We start from the raw sequence: 21,652 nt of genomic DNA on the forward strand, positions 1-21,652 counted from the left end.
AATTTACATAGAATATAGGGGCAAAGAAGAAAAAGTGTCATAAGAGGCTAATTATAGCCCTATCTATTCGGCTGGATCGACATTAAATACCGGTACGTTGGGAAACATTGTCAAGATTATAATCATTTTAATCTGGAAAAATACATTACCTGGAAAAACAACTGAACATATATACGTCTTCTTCCCTTACGGAGTGTCTTTACGGCGCCACTCGTTTTTTTCGTGTTTCGTTCACCGTAATTTCAAACCAAGAACGGTAAACGGGACTTAACAATCCGTTTCAAGTTTTAAACGTTGATTTTCGTTATATGATGATTGAAACGAAATATGAACAAGGAAATACGTTTCGTGTTTTGTTTTATTATTAGTACAAACCAAAAACGATATACAGAGGTTAATTTTGGTTATCGTTCTTTGTTTATGTTTCGATTATCATACAATCATCGTCGGATACCCACGTTCGACCCATTCCGCTACTCTCCATTTAGCTAATGCTGGAGAGTAACGGAATGAATTAGTCGTGGGTATCCGACGATGTCATACAATCGGAATATCATTAACTTATATGCGTTTCGTTTTGACGAATTCAAAGCGATAAACGAAAAGACGGTATATACAATTGTAAGGACCATGACAACTATCACTGTTGATAAATTTCAATATAACGGTAGTCATTACAGAAGTGAACCTCGACCGAATTTCAATTATTCTCTTCACAATTCAACATAATAAAATAATACATGTTTATACTATTATTTATTTCTTATGATTATTGGTCTACTTCATTTAATTCAAACTAATTAAAGTTAATCTTTTTAAATATACAAACTCAAATTAACCGCTTTAGAGGAATTATATATTTAAGAAGTTGTTGAGGTTAAAATTTTCCACCATGTGCGCGCACGCGCATATGTGCGTTTTCATGTGCAGGCTTCATAATAGAACCAATTGGTTTCCGCATATTCCAACCTATTCACATTCTTAAATCGAAATCGAAAGTTATACATATAGAAAATGCGCAGCGATGTATAAATATGGCAACAATAAGTAGGTATGTGTTAGGCTAGATACGTACGTCCACATGATCTATGGGATCATTGCAAAATGTAGTATATAAACATCCAAAGTTACCTCAATGTTTACGTGCTCATCATACATATCACGGTTAGCGTGTTCTATATCTATGATCATTTACGTCATGTTTGTACTGCTGTGTTTGACGGTTGGTAAATCATATTGTCTGGGCTACTACCCCATTGTATTTTTAGAAATGTTCGGGAACCAAGAAATTAAATAATAATGTTACTTTCCGATTATTTTCTCTCTTTTGCTACAAAGATCATCCTTCATGTTACTGTCATGTGACTAGCTTTTCTGACCAATGATTTTGGAGAAAATAAGTCATGTGGTCGGCAACCAATGGTTTACAAAATGGCTGCCGAACAAGTTTGCACAAATATGACACTAATCTTAAACCAAATCTGAAAGAGTATTATACATACAAACACGTGGAATGAAATTCAGTTTTGTAAGTTAAGGTTTATTACACACAACACAGTTTATTTAAAAACGCATATACGTATCCCATGATAACATTTCGTCTGTTGATATTGGAAACTTTCCATGAAGGCATTATGATTCTGATGATAACACTACTAGAGGGATCTTGTAAATAATATATATATATATCACGAGCCTTACAGACTAAAAATCAATGATGGAACGTTTTCTTTTCATTACACATGAAGGCAGAGCTCAAGATTTGAGCGCTACATTAAAGAGTTGCATTAAAACGTTTAGCATATGAATATTATTATGCCTTTTATTGCTTGTTTTTATTGAGTCGTGGGTCCTTTTTTCAGTCATGGTTATAGAGATCAATCGAAATAAATTGATACAGCTTTCACACAAAGTGTTTGAAAAAGTCACTAATTTTACCTGAACAAAATGCTTCAAAGACAGGCAAATACAGTCGATTGGTGTATAACGGAAAGCTAAGGACTTCGAGTCTCATTTCAACGTAAACACCATGCATTCAGTAATTCAACCATTAAACCTAGATATACACATGTCTTTCCTATTGAAACATGCCAGTAGTTTTAAATTTCCGAAAAAATATTATTTGTTTACAGCGCGAATTTCATGGTACACTGATTCAGCCATTACCGGATCACTTAGGTCTTTATTGGATTACATGTGTATCGTGTCATTTCTTGAAATTTGACACAGCATTTGTAAAAATAATTGCAATATATGTACATTTCCAGAAAGGAAATTCATTTCTGCGTTTAATAAGACCAAGTTCATGGAAATCGCTGCACAATTGATGAAGTAGGCCTAATGGCTGTTCAAAGCGATGCACCCTATATTCGAGTCATTTTGAGTTGAATACCTTGTTATATATATAGATTTGATAGTGAAAATTTGATTATTTTTAATAAAAAATGATGTTTTCACTAATTAATATCATAGCCACACGCTAACCACATGTGTATTGGACAACTTCAATTGAGTTTATATTTATTTTGAGACAATCCCCACATTCCTGAATATGGGTCACCACATGTCCGTTATTCACTAAATCCCGAGTTGCAGCTTTCATGCTTATTTTATATGGTAAGCATCAATTTGGTTTCTGAGCATTCTTACTTTTTTAAAGAACACATAATACTAAAATATTACATCAATGAACATTATGTTTACCAAACAAAATCTGCAAAATTCAAGAAACCATTCGTCTGCACTTTTCCTATCGTCACAAAAACGGTGCGTACATAACGTGACCTTGTTTTGCTTTCGAAAAAAGAAACAGTTGTAAACATTGACACACGTCAACAAAAACATAAATCGACTTAATACTGATAGGCTTTTTGTATTCAATTCACAGAAAACTATAAATCTTAACATAAATAAAAGTATTTTGCAAAAAACGTTTAACCTATCCGTTACTCACTAAAATCCGCTATACACCAATCGACTGTATTGTAATTCATCATAAGTTCATGCATTCTTATCAAATACAAATAAAGAACATTTAGTTTGTTTCCCTATTCAGCTCTATGGCATGATCCTAAGTAAATATAATGTTGACTACTTGACAACACTAAGTTATCAATTTTAAAGTATTTGGGAGCAAAAAATAAAATACACAAATTTCCCAATAAGAAGACTTCACAATGCTAATTTTCCTAATTTCAGGGTTTTTTGCGCATATTTTTATCCCCACGCTTTTTGAAAAAAAGGTGGGGATATTGTGGTGATCTCCGCCGTCCGTCCGTCCGTCCGTCTGTCCGTCCGTCCTGGCCACTATCTCCTCCTACACTAAAAGCACTAGAACCTTGAAATTTACACACATGGTAGCTATGAGCATATGTGCGACCCTGCACTATTTGGAATTTTGATCTGACCCCTGGGTCAAAAGTTATAGGGGTTGGGGTGGGGCCGCGTCAGAAATTATCACTCATTTTTTTAGGTTATTTTACATTTACTTCTTTATTTCTACACCGATTCACTTCAAATTGATACTGGACCTCACCTATGACAATACGGTCAATCTCAACCATGCATGGCCCCATTCCCAACCCTGGGGCGCCCCGCCCACATAGGCCACACCCACCAAAAATTTCCATTTACTATAATTTTTTCATTTCTACACGGATTCACTTCAAATTGATACTGAACTTTTGTTATGACATTAGGGTCAATCTCAACTATGCATGGCCCCAATCCCAACCCTGGGGCGCCCGCCCACATAGGCCACACCCACCAAAAAATTCCATTTAATATAATTTTTTCATTTCTACACGGATTCACTTCAAATTGATACTGAACTTCTCTTATGACATTAGGGTCAATCTCAACTATGCATGGCCCCATAACCAACCCTGGGGCCCCGCCCACATAGACCACACCCACCCGAAATTGCCTTTACTATAATTTCTTCATTTCTACACCGATTCACTTCAAATTGATATTGAACTTCTCTTATGACAATACAGTCAATCTCAACTATGCATGGCCCCATTACCAACCCTGGGGCGCCCCGCCCACATAGACCACACCCACCCAAAATTGCCTTTTACTATAATTTCTTCATTTCTACACCGATTCACTTCAAATTGATACTGAACCTCTCTTATGACAATACGGTCAATCTCAACTATGCATGGCACAATTACCAACCCTGGGGCGCCCTGCCCACATATGTCACACCCACCCAAAATTGCCTTTTACTATAACTTCTTCATTTCTACACCAATTCACTTCTAATTGATGATGAACTTCTGTTATGACAATACGGTCAATCTCAGCTATGCATGGCCCCATTACCAACCCTGGGGCACACCTAGGTCAAACATTCGGCGTGGGGATACGCGTCGGCCTCTGCCGCGCCATTTCTAGTTCCCAATTAGGCTGGTAATTTTCCCTGTTGGGAAACAAAAATCCCTGAACTTTGGATATAGCAACCCAGCATAGAGACCCTGCACTGTGGATCAGTAAGGTCAAGGTGTATGTTGCTTAAAATAGAGAGAAAAAGTTTCTTCTTAATAAAATTGGTTAGGGTGGAGATAAAATGTATTTTGATCAAATTTTGTAACATACTTATCTTGCATGGGATTCCTTTTGGTGACAGTTTTGTCAAGATCTTAGTTACTTAAAATATAAAAAATACATTCTTTCCCATTACTTTGTCTGAGTACACATATTTTGATGTTATTTTGTATGGAGGTTTCTTACATGCAGACCTAGGCAGAATTGCTTTTGATTGCAGTCGGGTCAATGTCACCGTAACTAAAAATGCAAAAAAAATGTTTCTTTTAAATAGCTTGACTTTGCTTTGAAGTATTGCCCTGAAAGTTTGATTGAAGGAGGCATTCATGCAGATTTAGCTTGGGATTACATATGGTGCTAGTCAGGTAAAGTTAAAGGTCACTGTGACTTTAAAGAGGAAAACAGTTTTTGCTTCTTCCTTTAATTGATTGCCCTTATATTGGAGTCCAAGAGCGGGTATTAAATGATGGTGTTCCGTAGTCTCCACCTGTCTGTACAGCTTTTTCTGAAGGCTCACTGTTTCCACTTATTAACTAGAGTTTTGATGGAACTTTTTTTACAATGTGTGTATGTAGCTAATATGCATACCTTGCTTGTGATTGCCTTAATTAAGCTCGATTGGTCATTGTTGGCTTGGGTACTACTTAAAAGTACCCAGGTATTCCTAAGTACACTTCAATTAATTATATTCATATTTATGTCAATATTCTCTAAAATGTCCGCTATAATATGGAAATTAATTATCAAAAAAGCATGTTATGACAGGTTTTGTTAAAAGAGACTTTTGTTTCGGTATTCTGAAGCAAGTTTTACGGATTTGGGGCGGGAATAAAACTCGGATACAGTCTAATATTGTGAGTGTGCCTTTAAGTGTATTTTCTGTACCCGGAGTAGATTGTAGTATACTTGAGAGTACCTGGTTAATGTTAAGTAGTACCTGAACTAACAGTAACCATTTAAGCTTTATGTAAATTATGGCCTTATCTCTTGTAATTGAAAAGTTCAGGGTTAATTTTGATATTGACTAATTTTGTAACTAATACAGATTTTTCACCATCAAATATGTCTTAACATTCATTGTGCCAGGTGACTAAAGATTAACAGAAAATGTACTTTACACTGTCAAAGTAGAAGAATACCAAATATTCAAAATCAGAAACCAATGCATGAAAACTTTTTTTATACATCTTTCCACTCGCTACACAATTTTCAATAGCAATTTTGTATAAATGGACTCACTATTATTTCTAAGCAGTGAACAATGGTTGTTGATGATATTTAACTATGTTTTTTGTTCTTTCAGAAAATCCAAAGAAAATACTTTGAAGAGAACGTGGGACCATGGAATTTAGATGTGGGGGTTTACTGTTCACCTCCAAGTTTGACTCAGGCAACCTTGCCAGGGTGGAAAAAGTTTCCAGAGATGAAGAGGAGGAAGAATCTTCAGGTATGCAGTCATCCAAAATATCAGTTTAACACACCAAAACCAGCCCAATCCAAAATATCAGTCTTACAAACCCAAACCAGCCCAATCTCAAATATCCATCTAACACAATCAAACCAGCCCAATCTAAAATATCCATCTAACACACTCAAACCAGCCCAATCTAAAATATCCATCTAACACACTCAAACCAGCCCAATCTAAAATATCCATCTAACACACTCAAACCAGCCCAATCTAAAATATCAGTTTAACACACCCAAACCAGCCCAATCTAAAATATCAGTTTAACACACCCAAACCAGCCCAATCTAAAATATCAGTTTAACACACCCAAACCAGCCCAATCTAAATATCAGTTTAACACACCCAAACCAGCCCAATCTAAATATCAGTCTAACTACCAAAATCAGCCCAATCTAAATAGCAGTCTTACAAACCTAACCCAGTCCAATCTAAATAGCAGTCAGGGGTTTTTTTTACTTAGAAAGTGACGCCGATATTCGGCGTCTTCCCCTACCAGAATTTTTCCCCTTAAAATACAATTTCCCCACCAAAAATATCATTTTTCACCAAAATATAATATTTTCTCTCAAAGAATTGTTTATTTTTCCTTGGGGCATTCGACAATTATCCAATTTGCACCATGTACAACGAATTCGCGCTCTCTCTCTCCAGACGAACACACAACATCTGGGTATCCCAGTTATTCTAAATATAGCTCTTAAATAACGTCATGTAAACTGGGCAACAAATCGTAATAATCATGTGACTATTTTACTGGATACCGGTCTTGCGCGAGAAGGGTGTTTCGTCAATTAATTACCGGAAACAAGTCGAATTTTCATCCGGGCAAGCCGAGGTATAAACGTGAAAACAGAAAAAATGCCTCACAATTAGCGTTCTTACACAAACAAAATAAAACATTCGAACTCGGAAGATACTGAACGCATCGAGGCATTTTTTAAGAAAGAATCATCAAAAACCGTTATAACCCAGCAGGATTCCGAGGTAATCAACATCGAACATTGTGAAAGTGAAAGTAGACAATCGGCAGCTGCCGCTCCTTTCCCTTCCAATATTGTAGCAAATCACAGGTGGTTAGCGTGTGGCTATGATATTAATTAGTGAAAACATCATTTTGAATGATAAATAATCATATTATAACGAAAAATTAACTTTTCTGAAAAAAAAAATATTTCACTATCAAATATATATATAACAAGGTATGCAACTCAAAATCAGCCCAAAACGGGGTGCATCGCTTTGAACAGCCATATCTTCATAAATTTTGCAGCGATTTTCACGATCTCGGTCTTATTCAACGCAGAAATGAATTTCCTTTCTGGAAATGTATATGTCTTGCAATATTTTAACAAATGCTGGGTCAACTTTTAAGAAATAACACGATACACAACACGCATGACCCAGTTGACAGTGATCATGCTGTCTTCAAGACTGAAATCTTCACGGAGTAAAGGGCAACTTCTCTACAAAGTTCATGTAGTTCGATACCATAATTCAATAAAACGTATGAAAAAACATTATTACCGTTCTTGTCGTTACATTCTGCATCAAGACTAACTGTCCAGCGCCGTTTGAAACCTTTGTTTACATACATTTCAACTAACTGACATTTTAAACATACGAGTGATTTCATTGGTCCAATGCGGAGGTGTGTCTTTACAACTGGAGATTTCATTCATAAAGAATACATGATCACTGTCAACTGGGTCATGCGTGTTGTGTATCGTGTTATTTCTTAAAAGTTGACCCAGCATTTGTAAAAATATTGCAAGACATATACATTTCCAGAAAGGAAATTCATTTCTGCGTTGAATAAGACCGAGATCGTGAAAATCGCTGCACAATTGATGAAGATATGGCTGTTCAAAGCGATGCACCCCGTTTTGGGGTGATTTTGAGTTGCATACCTTGTTATATATATATTTGATAGTGAAATTTTTTTTCTTCAGAAAAGTTAATTTTTCGTTATAATATGATTATTTATCATTCAAAATGATGTTTTCACTAATTAATATCATAGCCACACGCTAACCACCTGTGTAGCAAATCAAGATCGTCAACCCATTCATCATGAAATTGAAATCACAAAATTGACATCGTTCCCCGGCCCCAGTACAAAAATATAGTTGAAAACATTTCCCATTATTAGATCTACACCTGCAACTTTATTAAGGACTTTGACTTTAATACCTGTTAAATGTGTTTAAGAACAAAAAGGACAGAGACAAGTCTCTTTTGATGAGTTATAGCCATTGAAATGAACAGTTTTTATTTTTTCCCCTAATATCTCTCTTTCGCACTCTTTTTTTCCCCTTTCACCCAGCGTCCAGCGTCTTCCCCTTTCTCTAAAAAAAACCCCTGGCAGTCTTACAAACCTAACCCAGTCCAATCTAAATAGCAGTCTTAGTAACAAACCTAACCCAGTCCAATCTAAATAGCAGTCTTACAAACCTAACCCAGTCCAATCTAAATAGCAGTCTTAGTAACAAACCTAACCCAGTCCAATCTAAATAGCAGTCTTACAAACCTAACCCAGTCCAATCTAAATAGCAGTCTTAGTAACAAACCTAACCCAGTCCAATCTAAATTATCTGTCTAACTCACCCAAATCAACCCAATCTAAAATAGCCGTCATACACACCCAAACCAGCCCAATCTAAAATATCCCTCGAACACACCCAAACTATCCCATATCTCAATAACTAATATGAGCCACTCTATTTGAAAATGGACTTTAATGCATGTACATTAAGTGTTTGCCCAGATAAGCCTGTGCAGTACACACAGGCTAATCAGGGACGATATTTTCCAAATGTTCTAACGGTGAGCTTTTGTGATCGCTTTTTGTCCGTCGTGCATTGTGCGCAGTCAACATTTGCCTTTTTAACACTATAGAGGCCACATTTATTGTCCAATCTTCATGAAATTTGGTCAGAAGATTCATCTCAACCATATCTTGTACAAGTTTGAAAATGGTTCCAGTTGGTTGAAAAACATGGCCGCCAGGAGTCGGGGCATTTTTCCTTATATGGCTATATATGGCTATAGTAAAACTTTGTTAAAACTCTAGAGGCCACAGTTATCGTCCAATCTTCATGAAACATGGTCAGAAGATTAGTCCCAATGATATCTTGGAAGAGTTTGAAAATGGTTTTGGTTTGTTGAAAAACATTGACACCAGGGCTTGGGGCATTTTTCCTTACATGGCTAAAGTAAAAACTTGTTAACACTCTAAAAGTCACATTTATTGTCCAATCTTCATGAAACTTGGTCAGAACATTTGTTCTAATGATATCTTGAATGAGTTTGAAAATGGTTGCAGTTGCTTGAAAAACATGGCCGCAATGGGGCGGGGCATTTTTTCATATACATGTACATGTAATATGGCTATACATTACTATAGTAAAACCTTGTTTACACTCTAGAGGCCATATTTATTGTCTGATCCTAATGAAAGTTTTTCAGAAGATTTGTCCCAAGGATATCATGGGCAAATTCGAAAATGGTTCCGGTTGGTTGAAAAACATGGCAGCCAGGGGGTTGGGTATTTTTCCTTATATGGCTAAAGTTAAAACTTGTAAACACTCTAATTGTCACATTTAATGTCCAATCTTCATAACACTTGGTCAGAACATTTGTTTAAATGATATCTTGGATCAGTTTGAAATAGTTCCGGTCTGTTGAAAAACATGGCCGCCAGGGGTCAGGGAATTTATCTTAATATGGCTGTAGTAAAATCTTGTTAGCACTCTAAAAGTTACATTTATCGTTCACTCTTCATTAAACTTGGTCAGAACATTAAATTTTTGTTCTAATTATATATTGGGACTGCACTGAGCAGGTCAGTTCCTTTGTATCTCAGGTGAGTGACTTTGGTCCTTTCAGGCCCTCTTGTTTAAATAAAGGAAGTCTCCTCTTAGCAAAAATACATTTGAGGCAGAAAGTGGAATCCCTGATAAGCCTGTGCGGACTGCATTAAGCCCTATTTTCCCAGAGCGAGACTCATATTTATTGTGTCACAAAGAGAAATGCCCAGCCAACCTTTTTACCCTCTCCACCAAAGTTCTGTCTGACGGACTGACCCTGGACTCTGCTTTAGTATGATGACCAACAGACTTACTTGGGGGTCAAATGGGACAAGAGAGTGACAGGGGAGCAACAGGTACAGAGCGCAGAGGCAAAAGTTAAAATCACAAGAAAGCCGGCATTAACAAAGATCATCAAGACAGTGTACCAAGACATAGTAAGACCACAGCTCCAACTCTTGGATGAAAGTTGCCCAGTCTCATTAGCAGACTTAAGAATAAGTCTAGAACCAGGCTTTGCACATCATCACCTGTGCAGTGAGACTCACACCAATAAAAGAAATGGTACAGACCACGGGCATTCCAGGTTTTTTCTGCTATGTAAAAAAGGCCTTAAAACGGATCTAATCCTAAACCAAACGAACCTGATCCCAAACAAAAAAAAAACAAAACAATTCCCAATATAAACAATTTTTATGTCCCCCACTATAGTAGTGGGGGACATATTGTTTTTGCCCTGTCTGTCTGTTGGTCTGTTGGTCTGTTTGCGCCAACTTTAACATTTTGCAATAACTTTTGCTATATTGAAGATAGCAACTTCATATTTGGCATGCATATGTATCATATGAAGCTGCACATTTTGAATGGTGAAAGGTCAAGGTCATCCTTCAAGGTCAGAGGTCAAATATATGTGGCCAAAATCGCTCATTTTATGAATACTTTTGCAATATTGAAGATAGCAACTTGATAGTTGGCATGCATGTGTATCTCATGGAGCTGCACATTTTGAGTGGTGAAAGGTCAAGGTCAAGGTCATCCTTCAAGGTCAGAGGTCAAATATATGTGGCCCAAATCGCTTATTTTATAAATACTTTTGCAATATTGAAGATAGCAACTTGATATTTGGCATGCATGTGCATCTCATGGAGCTGCACATTTTGAGTGGTGAAAGGTCAAGGTCAAGGTCATCCTTCAAGGTCAGAGGTCAAATATATGTGGCCAAAATCGCTTATTTTATGAATTCTTTTGCAATATTGAGGATAGCAACTTGATATTTGGCAAGCATGTGTATCTCATGGAGCTGCACATTTTGAGTGGTGAAAGGTCAAGGTCATCCTTTACAAGGTCAAGGTCATCCTTCAAGGTCAAACATCATATAGGGGGACATTGTGTTTCACAAACGCATCTTGTTTTTTTTTTAAAGAAGTGTCTTATGACTTATTATGATTTATAATTATTAGACTCTATATCTTAATTTATTTTAATTTTTAAACAACATACAAAATATATGACTAGATAGTTTATATGATTTTTGACCAAAATGGCAAGGAAAAGACCTGTTGTGTCAATATTTGTTTATAAAAAAAACCCAATTTGGCCCTTTTTGTTAATAAAAAAATTCCCAAATTTGCAATCTTTATTAATTACAAAATTCCCAATTTGACCAGACTCCTTTTCACAAAATGGCTGGAAAAACCCTGCATTTCTCCACTAAAGAAATGAAGAAAATGCAAAGCTATGATGCAGAGCACAAAGACCAGGTTCTCAGAGGATCACAGTAGAGTGAAAAGCCTTGGAGAAGGAAGTATCAAAAGATTTACTGGTAGCTTTGTCAGAGAAACAAAAGTTGTGCTGATGAAACACCCTTAACAATTGCCAGCATACATGTATGTAGAGCTCCTGAATTGGACTGAATGGCTCTGAAGATCTGCCTCATCTTGTACCGGTAATTACACAGAGGAGCATCATTTGTTGCACAGTTCCCTATCTCATCACAGAAGATGAGCACAGTGACGCTAGCAACAAAGCCTTGAAGCTGGTCATGTTTGATGAAAGGTACCCCATGCAGCATGAATCAGGGTCTACACAGATGAGTCAGCAACAGTGGCTTCTAAGAGAGACAGTGGTAGACATAGGCAATACCAACAGGCTTCAACTGAACAAAATACAGAACTAAGGTGGAAGAATCAATAGATGCTGCAAATATATCAATAGCAAAGTGGACAAAAGGCTCACTAGTCTTCCTAACAGAACCTTTTTTGGTCCTGGAGACAGCAACAGCCAATAAACTGGATAGCCTCACAGTAGCACTACAAACTGTTAAGTGCTTCAAGTTTTAACTCGAGTGGATCCCCTCTCATAGTATTATTAAATACATGATATTACGAGGAAGACAAAGCAGGGAGCTGTCCAACAAGTATAAACACTATTTATTCTGTGCTTTGCTCTGGCCATTGATTATACCAAAATATACTGGAAATATTTTAATGTTTATTTTTCTTGCGCTAGTTGCTGTGATGTTTTGGGTCCAAATTCTGTCAATCAACTGATCAATTTTTTGTGGCTTTTATTATAAATCTAGTGTAAATATGTGAGTATATACTTAATCGAATGATTGAAAATGTTGATTATTTGTATAGAAAAAAAAAATATCCATCTCCAATTAATAATTTAGTTTTAATGTTTACATGTTCCACTTTTCTTTTTAGGAGGAAAGTATTTTAGTGAATTGAAGCCAGACTATGAATTCAATGTGTGGACTAAACCTGATTGTGCAGGCACAGAGTTTGAAAATGGAAATAGGTGAGTTTTGCATTCTTCTTACACGTAACACTAAATCAATTGAATGTGTTTTTTCAGCATCTTCTTAGTTTAAATCTACCAGTCTTTGTTTCCTCTTTTACATGCAATATTTCAATTTCATGCTTGTCTGCAGATCTTGGTTCTACTTTGGCATTCGTGGATGGAATCCCGGTCGCCTCATTAAGATTAACATTGTGAACATGAATCGACAGGGCAAGCTCTACAGTCAAGGTCATTCACCAATCGTTAAGACAGTACCTGGTAGACCTCGGTGGGAACGAATCCGAGACAGACCGGCATTCGAGGTTTGAAGTTTTCTGAAGAGCTCAGATACTTTTTATGCTCAAGTTTTTATGATTCAAGGAGGCATATTTTGTCCGTCCTTCTGTCAGGTTGTATTTTTCAACTATGAGGTTTGATATTTGGCGTCTAGCATGGTATGGTGGTTCTCAGCCAAGATTAGTCTAACTCTTTGAAACTACAAGTGCCTAGGGTTGAAAAATTGGTGTATCACACCATATGGTGGTCCTCTACCAAGTTAGTTCAAAACATGCCCCTAGGATTAAAATTGACCAATGGAGGAGAGTTTACTTGTTTGCTTGAAACTGCAAGTGTCAGGTTTTAATATTGGTGTGTAATATTGTATTGTGTCCTCTATGCTTAGTGTGTTCATATCATGCCAGTGTGGTCAAACTAACCACGCCCAAGGGGTCACATGATTTATATAGACATTCATAGTAAATTACTTTAAATTCTTGTTCTCTGAAATCCTAAGGGTCTTTACCCAAGAGTGGTAAATCTTTGGTTTTACATTGTGTTTGTGTGATCAACTAATTTTTTTAAATCATGCCGTTTAAGTCAAAATTGGCGCCAAACTTGTCAATGCTTTTTTTTGTATATAGTGAAACAAAATTTGTTCTTAAACTGTATCAGACCATATCAAATCTGAGTCATAGAGTGTACAAAATTTAGATAGAAAGCACATTTACTGCACAAATGTCATAAAGTCTGCACATATTTGTTTTTATATACATGTCTTACCATTATATGGTCAACTTAGGTTCTTTAGGCCTTCTTTTTTTATAATTATTTTTATTTTTCAGATCATGACCATTACTGTAATTTAAAGCTTGCAGGAAGACGGAGGTGGGGGGGGGGGGATCATAACTCTTGCTCCAGTATTTTTGTTCATTTTTTTGTTTTTCAAAATGTGTTCTTCCTTACTTTGAAAGTGAAGATGGCACTTTTTGGGTGAAAATAACTTCCATACCTTTGGGGCAGTAAGTACATTGACAACATTTGTTTATAAAATCATTAGATTGTAACGCTATTTTAACCATCTATCCTGTTTCATCTCCCAGACAGTGGATGGTGAGTTCATCCTAAGTTTCACGTACCGGTTCCCAGAGTTTCGAGGTGCTACCTCCTACTTTGCATTCTGCTATCCCTGGTCATACACAGAGAGCCAGGACGTGCTTCAGGAGCTCGACAAGAAGTTTCAGGATTGTAAGAATCTCACCTCTGACAGGTTGGTGAATATAATTTTCAGTAAAATCTCATACACCAAAAATTGAATATCTTTACTATGCCGTGACTTTTTATTGGGCTATAACACTTAATTTTTCCATGGCATGGAAATAAAATAAGGTTTTTCAAAAGTTGTATGATTTAACTTTAAATCAGTGGCCACAAAAAAAATGTGTGCAATGGTGAGCTATTAATTTTAGACTAAAATCTGCACTTTCAAGATGAAGTAATTTGTTATTTGCATACCGCATGTTTGGTATAATAAAATAAATGTTAAGCATCTTTAGGGGGTATTTTAAATATTGCCACCCTTATAGTAATGTCAATATTCGCCCTTAACCCTTTGCATGCTGGGAAATTTGTCTTCTGCTAAAATGTTGTCTGCTGAATTTCTAAAATTAGCATTTTCTTCGATTTTTTTCAAAGAATACTATCAGAATAGCAAACAGTTTGGATCCTGATGAGACGCCACGTTCTGTGGCGTCTCATCTGGATCCAAACTGTTTGCAAAGGCCTTCAAAATTCGGTTCCCGCACTGAAAGGGTTAACCTCAGTTGCAGGGCTCCCACTACATATAGCAAAATTGTAACTGAATGCCAAAGTTGAAAAAACATGGCTATTAAATCTTTCAATTTGGGAGAACAAGAGATGTTAAAATTTATTCTAATAATTTTTGGTAAACAAATGGCATAAACTACATAACCAGAGATAAGTGCACGTGTAGGCGCATTTTTATGCCCCCGGATCGAATGATCGGGGGTATATTGTTTCAGACCTGTCTGTCTGTCTGTCATTGTATGTGTCACAAAACTTTAACCTTGGTCATAACTTTTGCAATATTGATTATAGCAACTTGATAATTGGCATGCATGTGTATCTAATGGAACTGCACATTTTGAGTGGTGAAAGGTCAAGGTCATCCTTCAAGGTCAGAGGTAAAAAAAAAAAAAAAAAAAAAGTCAAAATGGCACATTAGGGGGCATTGTGTTTCTGACAAACACATCTCTTGTTTTATTTGATACTATTTACTTGACTGATGAAAGCAGCTCTATTGCGAAGCCAGTTTGTGGCAGTCATTAACTGGAGCAGATTAAGAATAATGCCAAGATGAGTGTATTCACTATGTTTCTGTTCAAAGCCACCCTGACTCCATCTACTACCACCGGGAGACTCTGTGCTACTCCTTGGACAAGCTACGCATTGATCTGATCACCATATCCTCCTGTCACGGGCTCCTTAATGAGTCCGAGCCTCACTTTGACTGCAATCTCTTCCCTGAGCGAAACACTGAACAGAGGTGTAAGAAGTTTAAAGGAAAAAAGGTGCTCATTTTCTCAGCGTCTTTTTTAGCTTTATTTTTTGTTGGTTTTAAAATCGGAAGGAAGTTTTTTTAGAATTTATATATATTAAGTATGTGTGTGTTTGTGTGATAAGTCATGCTTCAATCTTCATAAATAAAGTTTTAAATCACTGGTCAATACATCAGTTTTAATTTAGGGAGAATTCATTTCTATCTAATGCCAAAATAGGGAGAAGTAACATTTTGGGAGGAACTGTATATTTGCATCATAGTCTATTTCATAGATTTAAGTTTTTGGTCAATAATGCTTTAAAACATTACAGGTCATTATCTGTTTTGTAACAATAAATCTATCATTCTTACATTTTATTTTCTTCATATAACAAACCTTACAGGGGGGGGGGGGCACTTTGCACTTTTATGTTTTTTTTTATTAAACAAAATTTCTTTTAAAAGAAAAGCCAATCTAGGAGTAAAGTGTTGTCCCAGATTAGCCTATGTGCACTGCACAGGCTAACCTGGGATGACAATTTACGCATATGCATTAAGCCCAGTTTTCACAAAACCAGACTCATATTCTTTAACATTTCAGGTGTATATGCTGACAAGTCGTGTTCACCCAGGCGAGACCCCGGCAAGCATTGTCTTCAATGGCTTCCTAGAATTTTTACTTCGAGACAATGACACTCGTGCCAAAGCGCTACGAAAGAATTTTGTTTTTAAACTGATCCCCATGCTGAACCCTGATGGAGTCTCAAGGGGGCATTACAGGACGGACCAGCGAGGGGTCAACCTGAACCGGCTGTATCTTGACCCCAGTTGCGAGCTTCATCCTGCCATTTATGCATCGAAAAGTGTTCTTGTGTACCATCATATCATGAATAGGGTGATTCTGGCGGAGGACACTGTGAATATTAATTTGAACTTTCCAGGGGGTTTTGCTCTCTCTAGTCAGGATAGTTATAATCTGTTAAAAAAAGTGCCACCAGAGAAATTGAAAGACAAATCAAAAGGGGACATAAGCGAAAGTGCGAATGTAAATAATAACTCAGCGAGGAGTTTGAGTAACGGTAGCTCAGTCAGTATGACAGGTAGTGATGCAACTGTTAGAAGTGCAAATGAACAAGTTTCCATCGGGTATGGCTCAAAGTCATACACGACCAATCGGACGCCTAGGTTCACACCAAGGTACCACAAGGAGCACTTTACGCCTAGAGAGACTGAAACAAGTGGCCGCCATTTACAGAATGGGGACCTTGATATTTATACGTTAGAGAATTCAAGCTATAAACAGTCAGTATTAAATACTAGTGACTTGCAGCCTTCTAAGCATTCTGGTGTACCACGACACAGCATTACAAAATCAGACACATCGAAACATGTAGGTCCGAAAGTTGAGAGACTGAATCTGGGCGATTTAGTTGAATCTGATAGTGACAATGCCCTTAAACCGGAAAAATCTTACGTTGGGGAATCTATAAGAATTATTTCCTCAACGTCAAGTTTTGCTAGTTTTCTACCAGAGAAAGAGAGGGTAGATAGTGAACTTCGATTGAGATTATCGCAAATGACAATGTCCGATGATATGCGCGACCGACTATCGAAAGGGTTTAGTGTTTTAAGCGAAAATATAATTGACTCTGATGATGATTCTGATCCGAATACTGAAAACCTTGGAAATGAGGGCTCAGAAGACGAAGGTGAGAATGTTCCAGTGTATACAGGAACAAATGCTCCACATTTAGCGCATGAGAGTTTGAAAGACATCCAGCCCTCCGAAAGTGGAATCGCATTTTACGTGGATTTACACGGGCATGCTTCCAAGCGTGGCTGTTTTATTTATGGAAATTACATTGAACATGAGGATACTCAGGTCTGGTTTTCTTCTCTTTAAATGTTTTTGATTCAGGTTTTTTTTGGCCCGATTTTATAGCCGAAATTCGGCTATGTTCCCAATTCCAAAAAGTATACTTTTTGGCCCAAAATGTGGCAAAAAATTCCCTATTCCCCCCCCCCCCCCCCCCCAAAAAAAAAGAGTGTCTAATTCGTATTTTATCTCAATTGTAATTCAATTACATCTAACAAAGTATTATATGATTTTATTCTTTTAATTTGAATGATTATAAAGAGTTATATTAAATTTAGTATTTCCCTAATCAGTGGACTTTTCGCTTGGAATAAAAAGGCTAATGAATTTATTTTCCCAATTTCATGAAAATGCTGATAAAATTCCCAATTCCAAAGCCATGGGCTATCTTCCCAAAAAGTGGAAAAAAACCTGTGATCGATCTACCAAAATTCTTAAATTGTAGGGTAACTTCTTTACATTGCTGAATATTAATGTGATTTGTTTTTGCTTAAATTAAAAAAAAAATCTTTGCAAAATGATACTTAAACAATTTCATTTAAAGACGATATTTCAGGTCAAATATAAAAATACTGTATCAAAGTAAATGCATAGAGTTGTTTTTATGAGACATAGCAATTCTTGTTTTTGCTAAGGGCTATACATATTTAAGCTACTCGTAATATTAAGAGAATTGGACCATGTTTTTTTTAACAAAGTGGCCAATTCTATTAATAATTTATAAATGCTAAAAATAAATTGGTGTTTAGGAATGAGATGTTGTTTATATAATTATATATTTCCTTGGTGTTTGGTATATTGCTATTTTGCCAAATATGGGTAAAAATTGCAAAATTTGTTCTTATTTTGATTGTGTACCATGCTTCTAAATGTGTGATTTCTTGTTATAATATAACTCATTATTCTGCCACCAATTATAATTATCCACGCTGAAATTTCAGAGGGGATATAGTAATAGTCTCCGTCCGTCCGTCCTTCCGTCCGAATCTTTGTCCAGAGCATAACTCCAAATCTTTTCAATGGATTTACTTTAAACTTATAATATAAATAATAGGCAACTTGGAGAAGTGCAGTGACTAAGAACCATAACTCTTTCTATCTTAGTTTTTGAATTATATACCTTTATTTAATTTCAAAGTAAATTTTTGCCCGGAGCATGACTCTAAATCTACTGAAGAAATTTGAAACTTGAAATATAAACAGATGGCAAGTAGGAGAAGTGCAGTGACTAAGAGCCATAACTCTATCCACCTTAGTTTTTGAATTATCTCCCTTTATTTAATTTCAAAGTAAATTTGTGTCTGGACTCTGGAGCATAAATCTAAATCTACTGAAGGGATTTACTTGAAACTAAAAATATAAACAGATGGCAACTAGGAGAAGTGCAGTGACTAAGAACCATAACTCTATCTACCTTAGTTTTTTAATTATCTCCATGTATTTAATTTCAAAGTTAACTTTTGTGTGGAGCATAACTCTACTGAAGGGATTTACTTGAAACTAGAAATATAAACAGATGGCAATTAGGAGAAGTGCAGTGAACATGATCCATAACTCTATCAGCCATAGCTTTTGAATTATCTTCCTTTATTTCATTTCTTAGAAAATTTGTATCCGTTTTTTTCCGGAGCATAACTCTAAATCTACTTAAGGGATTTACTCTAAATTTAATTTGTGCACTGAAGTATTCACTGTAAAATGAATAGATGAGTTGAAGGAAAAATGCAGTGATCAAGAATTTTAAAGTTTTGTTTATAGTCTACTGTCTTGCTTCTTTTTTAATAACCTCCCTTTCTTTCATTGCCATATATTTTATTCTCTACAGCATAACTCCAACACTATATAACTAATTGATCCTTGAAATATGAATAGATGACACAGGTGCCATGTTTTACAAATATTCTTTTTCCCTCTTTAAAACACATTTTCGCGTGGATGGCTCTTGTTTATATACCAGCAGTGTTTTTCCCACCATTTTGAGAATGGGGCTGGGTTCCTTTGGATTGGGAAAAAATTGGGAATGTTTTGACCAAAATTGGGAAATAAGGGTTGTTGAGTTTTTTTGCTTACAAATGCTTCAAAAATGATAATAAAAGTGTTTTAAATATCGTTTTTAATAAGGTGTAATTTGTAGAGCTGGTTGGAATAGGAATTAAATGCTGAGATCTAAGATAACAATGGAAAATTTTAGGTCCCATTTGGGAAAAATATATACTATTTCCATTGGGAATGGGGCCGGATACCGGCCCCGATTTTGAATGAAAAAAACATTCTGACCAGAAACCATTTTTGTTTGTGTATCATTCTGTTTGCTTTACTGCTCCTTTGTTTCAAAGCAAAAGTTTTTCAATCCTTGAAGATGGTGTTTATATGTTTAAAAACATAGTTCACTTGTCATAAAATATAATATATGATATGTTTGACAGGTAGAGAACATGCTTTTTCCAAAGTGCATCTCCATGAACACGGCTCACTTCGACTTCACTGGCTGCAATTTTACGGAGAAGAACATGTACACAAAGGATAAGAGGGACGGCAGTTCAAAGGAGGGCAGTGGTCGAGTGGCCATCTACAAGGCCATAGGCATAATACACAGGTCAGTGGACACTGGTCATTGATAGATGTTCAGGTCTTCACATTATGTGGCCGCATTGTGAGAGTTTTATCTTTAACTGGAACTAGAATATCAGGTAATGTTTGTTCATACAATTTTATTACAACTACATGTTTGGTACAATTCGTTGTATAACAGGTTATAATAATAATAATTATTATAATAATAATAATAATGATAATTGTAATTACTGCTGCTGCAACTACTACTTATACTGCCACTACTACTAATTATCACTGTCATCATCATTATCATTATTTTCCTTCATTTCTACCTCCTTCTCATCCTCCTCCTCCTCCTCCTCATCATCATCATGTTTTTGTCGTCATGGTCATTGTCATCATCAGTATCATCATTATTTAATCTAAGCATATTTGTTTTATATTGCTGTATTACTGTGAAACCATTATTATTCGTCAGACAATAATTTCGTCTTTTCCGTCCTTCGACCGATGGACGAATTCAAGATCCTAACGAACAATCATATCCCATATTTGAAACAAATAAGACTGAATTACCGTAGGCATGAGGCATTTAAATCCAGCGTAATCCACGCATATACACAGGGCTTGAAATTAACACTCGCACACTCGCAAAATGCGAGTAAAAAAAGATTGCAAGGTAAGTTATAAGCCACTAGTATTCTTTGCAAGTAAAGAAATAGTGAAAAAAAAAACGAGTTATATTGCTAAATGGGCTCGATGGCGTGAATGCTAAACCGTAGGTCAATTTTTTGAACGTCCGAATACCCAAGCGCACACCTTGTTTGTAGATTCGTATACTTATAGTACAGATACCCGGATGGTATTGATTCAAAGAACATGAAACAGTCGACTATTCACACTCAAGTTAAATCTGGTTTTGACACAAAGGGGGTGTGAATTATACAGTGTACTGACAACTGACATTTCCTGTAAAACGCGAATGCAATAAGGCTGTATCGAATGCGTCGACTTTGTTTAGGTAGAATAGTGTTGATTAGCGCTAATTGTTAACAACTTTATTACCCAGTGTGTGTATTGTGTTTTTCAGGGGTTTTGCAGATTATACAGCCAACACGCGGCGAATCCGGATTAAAGACAATACTATTAAACGCTATTAAAATATGAAGATGTGTGATCAACACCTGACTGAAATATATATATTCTGCGCTTTTATTACAAATTAATAAAGAACATATTGATTTGTGTTTGGTTGTTTGGTTATAACTGCATCTACTATAGTGACATTTCAGACAAATTACTGTACTTAAAATGATCAAATATTTACAATGCAAAACGCTTGAAACTTTAATGAAATATGACCAAAATAATTTGCTTACGCTAATTATAACCCATAATGTTTGCACCTTCTCTAATTGGCGCAGATAAAGGTAAGATTGTTATCAGTTTGACCGTGATTGTAATGGAAAAAGACTAATTGGCAATTGGCTTCGTTGTTTAAAACACTCGTTAACGGTTATTCAGTCCCACTTATCCGCTAATCATAACAAAGAACGTGTCAATGACATAAAATAATAAGGGACAGTTACTATCACCTGAAATAACAGACTTGTTAATTTGCATATGCCAAACAAGGCCCACCTCCTGTAAGTGACTAACAAGTGTCACCCCTTTTCCCCAGCACGATTTTTTCGCAACCGCGTATTACATGTATTACAAACATTACAAACAAATCAGACGCTTTTTTTTTCAAAACCAGAAATGGACAAATT

At 36.1% G+C, this 21,652-nt stretch overlaps 1 protein-coding gene across 6 annotated transcripts in view; it reads left to right on the plus strand.

Moving 5' to 3' along the window:
- The first annotated feature begins 1,374 nt into the window (after positions 1 to 1,374).
- LOC127841093 (cytosolic carboxypeptidase-like protein 5) overlaps positions 1,375 to 21,652 on the plus strand; it is a 60,735-nt gene continuing 40,457 nt past the window's right edge. For all 6 annotated transcript variants that reach the window (XM_052369644.1, XM_052369647.1, XM_052369646.1 and 3 more), the window contains exons 1-8: positions 1,375 to 1,528; positions 5,855 to 5,998; positions 12,537 to 12,630; positions 12,764 to 12,935; positions 13,992 to 14,158; positions 15,296 to 15,479; positions 16,050 to 17,330; positions 19,751 to 19,920. In XM_052369644.1, coding sequence (XP_052225604.1) covers positions 5,893 to 5,998; positions 12,537 to 12,630; positions 12,764 to 12,935; positions 13,992 to 14,158; positions 15,296 to 15,479; positions 16,050 to 17,330; positions 19,751 to 19,920 — 2,174 coding nt within the window. In that variant the 5' untranslated portion in view covers positions 1,375 to 1,528; positions 5,855 to 5,892. The remainder of the gene's footprint in view (positions 1,529 to 5,854; positions 5,999 to 12,536; positions 12,631 to 12,763; positions 12,936 to 13,991; positions 14,159 to 15,295; positions 15,480 to 16,049; positions 17,331 to 19,750; positions 19,921 to 21,652) is intronic.

The sequence above is a fragment of the Dreissena polymorpha genome, chromosome 8, assembly GCF_020536995.1.
Source record: "Dreissena polymorpha isolate Duluth1 chromosome 8, UMN_Dpol_1.0, whole genome shotgun sequence".
In the NCBI taxonomy this organism is placed as follows: domain Eukaryota; kingdom Metazoa; phylum Mollusca; class Bivalvia; order Myida; family Dreissenidae; genus Dreissena; species Dreissena polymorpha.